Below are 8,145 nucleotides of genomic sequence, written 5' to 3' on the forward strand. Positions count from 1 at the left end.
TGTATGCGTAGGCAAAGACATAATGAGCCGTAACCAGAGAGAGGGATTCAATGCAGTACTGTCTGGACAGTCAAAGGACCCAATAACTCTCTAGTGGTAGTATCTCAGCGGGTGGCTGGTCCCCTGGCCAGCCTACTAATTTCAAGTGAAGAAAAGCAGAAATGAATGTTTTGGGAGAATACATATTTGTGGATTATGGATGAAAAGACATAATGAGCCGTAACCAGAGAGAGGGATCCAATGTATTACTGTCTGGACAGTCAAAGGACCCAATAACACTCTAGTAGTAGTATCTCAGCTGGTGGTTGGTACCCTGGCCAATCTACTAATTTCAAGTGAAGAAAAGCAAAAATGAATGTTTTGAGAGAATACATACATGTGGATAATGGATGAGGCATTGGATGGATGTTGGAATAAAGATGAACATTGATAATTCAAATTAAATAAGGAAAACAGCTGGAGATATACAAAATATTTGGATGCAGAGATCTTTGAAGACAAAAGTTACAAAGAGTTGAGACTTGGAGATAAGAGCTACTGACATATTTTCTTATTTCTCTCCAAAATCAAACCATTGTTCTCTAGTCTTGGGTAGTGTCACAGCCTCTGTACCATGGTCTTCCACTGTCTTATGTTAGAGTTCTCGTGCTTGAAGGTACGCTCAGGCACACTATTCTATCTTATTTCTCTTCCTCTTGTTTTGTTAAAGTTTTTATAGTTTATATGGGTGATATTTAATTTAATGTTATTCTTAAGATATTTTATTTTCCTTGTTTCCTCTCCTTACTGGGCTATTTTCCCTGTTGGAGCCCCTGTGCTCATAGCATTCTGCTTTTCCAACTAGGGTTGTAGCTTAGCAATTGATAATATATATATTTATATATATATATGTATATATATAATATATATATATATATATATATATATATATATGTATATGTATATATATATATATATATATATATATATATATATACACAGTATATATATATATATATATATATATATATACATATACATATATATATATATATATATATATATATATATATATATATATATATATATATATATATATATATATAACATTTTTATATTTTACCAAAGAAAATAACTTAAGGATTATTAAAAATACAGATATATTTTTAATAATAATAATAATAATAATAATAATAATAATAGGAGAGGTAAGCTGTAAGACACAGAATCATTTTTTACCTAACCGACTTCATGGGATTATAATAAACAAAAGTGGCTTGTTAAACTGATTGACTTTTCTTAAGGTTGAAGAAGCAATTAGGACAGATAAAATGATATAGAGTCGTGAATGTAAAAAATGTTGTTAAAATGTTATTCTCGTAGGAGTCTGGCATGTGAAAACCAGTGTTTTAGTCATGTGGAGAGAATGGGAGAGCATAAGTTGGATGAAAGAATACCGGTAATTCATTCTTGAGAAATAATTAATGATATATATATATATATATATATATACACAGTATATATATATATATATATATATATATATATATATATATATATATATATATATATATATACACAAAGTATATATATATATATATATATATATATATATATATATATATATATATATATATATATATATATATCTATACACATATACATACATGTATATTCATTCCTTGTTGGAGCTCCTGGGCTTATAGCATCCTGATTTTCTAACTAGGGTTGTAGCTTAACAAGTAATAATATATATATATATATATATATATATATATATATATATATATGTATATATATATATACTGTATATATAATATATATATATACTGTATATATATAATATATATATATATATATATATATATATATATATATATATATATATATATGTATATATATATATACATATATATATATATATATATATATATATATATATATATATATACATATATATATATATATATATATATATATATATATATATATATATATATATATATATAACATTTTTATATTTTAACAAAAAGAAAACAACTTAAGGATGATTAAAAATACAGGTATATTTTTAAAATTATTTTATTTAGATAGTCATTTATCACAATTCATAATTTAAATAAATATACTCTATGAAGAAAAGCTCTGTAATGAGATGAAAGAGCAGAATATCACAAATAAAAAGAACCAATTTTTAAGCTTTAAAAAGCAACTGGAGAAAAACGCCACCGAAGGGAATTTGGAATGAAATTGGTAAAAACATCTGAAGAGAGAAGAGACAATTGGTGAATGCTTGCTTATTGCCACTGCTTTCAAGTTAAGGAAGGAGCAGAGGCATGCAAAAGCAAGCAAGCAGCGTTATAGCAGTATAGCATCAGTGCTTATGCTTATGCTCTGCGTTCGCAGATGATGGGCTTGGTGTGGTGGCAAGCAACATCGTGCCATGTAATACCGTCGCGGTAGAAGTTGTTGAGGATGGCCAGGCAGGCTTCGTTGCCTTCACGGTTGTCGGGCTGTGGGGATTGTCTTCTGCAAGAAGAAAGAAAAGAAAAGAAAAAGGTCGTTAGAGGCTACAATTTATTCATCTTTGGTGTTGGGCAATGGGAGGCCAATCGGGGGAAAAGCCTGAGATGAGGTTGTGCTATGAAATAAAGAGTTTGGGAGAGTTTGCTGTTGGGCTTCGGGAGGCCAACTTAGGGAAAAGCCTGAGATGAGGCTCTGCTATGAAATAAAGGGTTTAGGAGAGATTGTTGTTGGGCTTCGGGAGGCCAATCGGGGGGAAAAGTATGAAATGAGGCTGTGCTGTTAAATGAAGGGTTAAGGAGAGTTTGGTGTTGGGCTTAGGGAGGCCATTGGGGGGGGGGGGAAGCCTGAAATGAGGCTGTGCTATGAAATAAAGGGTTTAGGTAAGATTAGACAACTAGATAGAAGAATGTGGACTGAAAATTTTAAGTTTAAAGTGGGTTTGCAGCTACAAACAGTGCATAGGCCTATGATTCGCAATGGTTTATCTTTAAAGTCTTGATCAAAAGTATTTTAACGTTACTGTAGTAGACGTATAAAGTTTTTTTTTCAAGAGTTAAATGAATCTTTAGGTATACGTGTTATATACATGTTTATACCACGGCGAAGTAAATCCATCGATCTATTACTTACCCTCCAGTGCGGGACCAGTTCAATCCGCTGAAGGATCCTCCGTTAAGCCATCTCCATCCTGATCCCTGCTTGACGCCTCCGGTCCAGATGTATTCTAGGTTATCTGGAAGTTATGAATTGATGTTTAAAAAGGCGAAAACTTGTGCATACATGTGTGAGTCTATAGGGGAGGGAAGCTTATATTGATTTTAATTTTTTTTTAGGTGTGTAGCCCCTTGGGGGGAAAAGTGTATGATGGAATATAAGTATATATGAATGTAAATTATGTATGCTATGAATATGTATATATATATATATATATATATATATATATATATATATATATATATATATATATATATATATATATATGTGTGTGTGTGTGTGTGTGTGTACTGTATATATATGTATATATATATATATATATATATATATATATATATATATATATATATATATGTATATATATATATATATATATATATATATATATATATATATATATATATATATATTTGTGTGTGTGTGAGACCGAAATTAAAAGAAGGATAAACATGAGATGGAGAGCTTTTGGTAAATAAAATCTGATTATGAAAAGTAAAATGCCACTTTCTCTAAAAAAAAGAAAAGTATTTAATTAGATGTATCAGAAACTTGGAGCCTTAGAACATAAAGCTTTTAAAACCTCTTATTGCAAGAGAAATGATTATACTCACTGGATGAGATAACTCCATTGATGAAGCTGCTCTCTCCGCCGCTTTCAATGGCCACAGGGCCCCATCCACCTCCGAGGCTGTTGCAGTAACCGACGGCTCCTCCGTGGACGTATTTGCGGCCTCCGTCGTGGAGCCAGGAGTAGTGGTACTCGCTTCCACCGTTGGCTCCGTCGGCCTGGTCCAGGAGGGTGGAATTAGGGAGAATACTGTAAGAGTTCGCTTTTGGAGGGAAATGTGTTCTGAGGAATGATTTTTAGGGAGAAACTGATAGTTCGTTTATAGGGGAAATGTGTTCTGAGGAATGATTTTGAGGGAGAAACTGATAGTTCGCTTTTAGGGGAAATGTTCTCCGAGGAATGATTTTTAGGGAAAAACTGTAAGAGGTTGCTATTAGGGGAATGTGTTCTGAGGAATGATGTTTAGGGAGAAACTGATAGTTCGATTTTAGGGGAAATGTGTTCTGAGGAAGGATTTTTAGGGAGAAACTGATAGATCGTTTATAGGGGAAATGTGTTCTGAAGTATGATTTTTAGGGAGAAACTGATAGTTCGTTTATAGGGGAAATGTGCGCCAAGGAATGATTTTTAGGGAAAAACTGTAAGAGGTTGCTATTAGGGGAATGTGTTCTGAGGAATGATGTTTAGGGAGAAACTGATAGGTCGGTTTTAGGGGAAATGTGTTCTGAAGAATGATTTTAGGGAGAAACTGATAGGTCGATTTTAGGGGGAAATGTGTTCCGAGGAAGGATTTTTAGGGAGAAACTGATGGGGGAAATGTGTTCTGAGGAAGGATTTTGAGGGAGAAACTGATAGTTCGATTTTAGGGGGAAATGTGTTCTGAGGAATGATTTTGAGGGAGAAACTGATAGGTCGATTTTAGGGGGAAATGTGTTCTGAAGAATGATTTTGAGGGAGAAACTGATAGTTCGTTTATAGGGGAAATGTGTTCCGAGGAAGGATTTTGAGGGAGAAACTGATAGTTCGCTTTTAGGGGGAAATGTGCGCCAAGGAATGATTTTTAGGAAAGAACTGTAAGAGGTTGCTATTAGGGGAATGTGTTCTGAGGAATGATGTTTAGGGAGAAACTCTGATAGTTCGTTTTTAGGGGATATGTGCACTGAGGAATTTTTGGGGAGAATACTGTGAGTTCGCTTTTAGGGGAAACGTGGTCCAAGGAATGATTTTTAGGGAAAAACTGTAAGAGGTTGCTATTATGGGAATGGGTTCTGAGGAATGATGTTTAGGGAGGAACTCAGATAGTTCGCTTTTAGGGGAAAATGTGTTCTGAGGAATTTTTGGGGAGAATACTGTGAGTTCGCTTTTGGGGGAAATGTGTTCCGAGGAAGGATTTTTAGGGAGAAACTCTGAGAGTTCGTTTTAAGGGGAAAATAATGTGCTTTGAGGAATAATATTAATGGAGACATTGTGAGACTCGATCTCCCAAGATTAGATTATTTTAGAAGTATTAATTGTTTAGCGGACTTACATTTTCCGCCTTTATGAAATGGATATTTTCAATAAATTATTCGCAATTATAGGATATTAATGGTTCTCATTTTGTCTATAAGCCTACCGTAATCATCTAAAATTATATAATTATAAAATGAAATATTTTTATTTTTAATTCAATTTAACTATATTTCTGTTCTAATTTAATGTACCAAAGAAAGATAATTTGTTGTTTAGCATAGCCTCAAGCAGGGTTCGTCGAACCCGGTTGTCGAACCTGCTTGTCAAACGGTTCGAAGAGGTGGAGTCAGCCACAAATGCATAAGGTTTGTGGACTATGAAGCCCCGCCCACAAAAGTCAGTTGAGAACCGACTTTCTTACACGTTCGAACATCATTTCAAACGCTTGTTTGTCGAACTGTTCGAACGTGAAAAACCCCGCTTTAAGGTCTTATGTTATGAAGCTATATAGATCTAGGAAAACTGGCGTTCCAAAGACTTATAGATCTAGGAAAACTGGCGTTCCAAAGACTTATAGATCTAGGAAAACTGGCGTTCCAAAGACTTATAGATCTAGGAAAACTGGCGTTCCAAAGACTTATAGATCTAGGAAAACTGGCGTTCCAAAGACTTATAGATCTAGGAAAACTGGCGTTCCAAAGACTTATAGATCTAGGAAAACTGGCGTTCCAAAGACTTATAGATCTAGCAAAACTGGCGTTCCAAAGACTTTGGTCTATATATACTTACACCTCCTCTTCCACCGCTACGGCCTCCGCTGCTTGGACGAGGTGGGCCCCTCCTGAAGCCTTGGCGGAACTGGGCGGCTGCGAGAGCTGCCAGTGTTAGGACGAGGAAGTATTTCATCTGACGAAGAAAAAAAAATAATAAGAAATTATAAAAAAATATATATACTGATTAAGATGATAATTAGACTTAATTAAATTGGTGGGAAACATTTAACTGCGCTCCTTGAGGCTCTAGAAGAGTTGGCAGGCCTAGGCCTACATGGCTGAGGAATAGGAAGCGTGAAGTGGGAGATGATGAATGGAGAAGTATATAATTAAAAACTCAAGATAGAGACATTTGTTGAAATCTAACCAAGGCCCTTTGCGTCTATAGGCCTAGGAGGAGATGATGATGGAATTAGTGGATTCTAAGATGGAAATCTTAATGCCAGGCTAAAAACTTCAACTCTCTCTCTCTCTCTCTCTCTCTCTCTCTCTCTCTCTCTCTCTCTCTCTCTCAGCAGTACTCCAACCTTGGCGTTGGACGTCGGGTGGAAAGTGAGAGTAAATAAGCGGAAGGTCGTGAAACTCTTCAATGAGATCATCTTGATTGGCAACAAAAACATGCTCGTTTTCATGAACGTTTTCATTTCTATTTTCATTACTTTGTTTTGATTTGCTTTGAGAACTTTCGTGTCCGTATAAGTTTACTGTTTATCAAACTCTATAGACCTTGCTGTTTATTATTATGATTCGTCTTGAAGTTATGGTATTATTCTGCAATGTGTAGTCTTCACATTCACGCATGGCGTTTATTTTATATTTTAGAATTATATTAATTCCCTTAATTATTCATAATTAGTTTATTAATAAACTTGTTTGTAATATCGCGTGTCATCATCTCATGTAGACCAGATGGCACCCTGCTGAAGTCGTTTGCGAGACTGTGGTTTAGCTAATGTCAATAACCTACATTATTTTATTTATTATGTTGATTGCTAAGTATGCTGACTTGCTGTTATCTCGCTCGAGTAGCCCAGCCGTGTCATTGTTTAGTGGAGTTGTTAAAAGCCACGATTTTGAAATCGGTGTTGTAATGTGAAGACTGCGCGTGCGCAGATTGCAATGTGAAGACTGCGCGTGCGCAGATTGCCCGGATTATATTTCCGGATGGGGGCTCAAGACTGGCTCAGTGGCTCACCTTTTAAATGGCATTTTAAACAGGCAGTGCTGTTGACTGCGTGCAAGCAAGCTACTTTAGATCTTTGATTAAATGTTTGCTTGTTAGATAGATTCATGCTTCGTTTGATTTATTTTTATTTGATTTTGAATTTTACTCGGCAATTATGTCAAACTTTATTTATGCATATCTTTATATCAAAGGAACGTATGATGTTGGGACGAAAAATGCATGCACACATATGTTATATAAATATTTATAATACAATGAATATATATATATATATATATATATATATATATATATATATATATTTATATGTATATATATATATATATATATATATATATATATATATATATATGTATATATATATATTTGTATATATATGCAGTATATAAGTATATATATATATATATATATATATATATATATATATATATATATATATATATATATATATATATACATATATATATATACATATATAAGGGAACACATAGGAAAGAGGAAGAATTACAAAGTTCATAAAGTGAAGAAAATAAATCTATAAATAAATAGCTACTAAAATATAACTAATAATGATGCAAACACAGTAGTAACAGAAACAATAGTAGTAGTAGTAGTAGTAGTAGTAGTAGTAGTAGTAGTAGTAGTAGTAGTAGTAGTAGTAGTGTTAGTAGTTCTCATGGTTAGAAAGCGAGAGTTGACCTCCAGTAGAGACACTTACATTTTAACTAGAGTGACTGTGCAAAATATAATGGATGAGGGGGGGGGGGGGGCGGTGGTTGTTGTTGGTTGGGGGTGGGGGGATTTTAAAGTATCTAATGAAATGTGCATTTTGTAACATATGTGACAAACTTCTTTTATCCGTACTTTATGTTCGTATGTTTTTATTGGAACGTCTGAGACTGAATGTCTTATCTGATGCGAGGAAGATATTTAGATAGTCTTAAATG

At 33.8% G+C, this 8,145-nt stretch overlaps 1 protein-coding gene across 1 annotated transcript in view; it reads right to left on the bottom strand.

Annotated features, from left to right (window-relative positions):
• Window positions 1–2,045: 2,045 nt before the first annotated feature.
• Window positions 2,046–8,145, bottom strand: part of LOC137637873 (uncharacterized) — an 8,682-nt gene continuing 2,582 nt past the window's right edge. The window contains exons 2-5 of the mRNA XM_068369982.1: window positions 6,029–6,145; window positions 3,831–4,005; window positions 3,136–3,238; window positions 2,046–2,508 (exon numbers count right to left, since the gene is read on the bottom strand). Coding sequence (XP_068226083.1) covers window positions 2,367–2,508; window positions 3,136–3,238; window positions 3,831–4,005; window positions 6,029–6,145 — 537 coding nt within the window. The 3' untranslated portion in view covers window positions 2,046–2,366. The remainder of the gene's footprint in view (window positions 2,509–3,135; window positions 3,239–3,830; window positions 4,006–6,028; window positions 6,146–8,145) is intronic.

This window comes from Palaemon carinicauda, chromosome 3, assembly GCF_036898095.1.
Source record: "Palaemon carinicauda isolate YSFRI2023 chromosome 3, ASM3689809v2, whole genome shotgun sequence".
Lineage (NCBI taxonomy): Eukaryota > Metazoa > Arthropoda > Malacostraca > Decapoda > Palaemonidae > Palaemon > Palaemon carinicauda.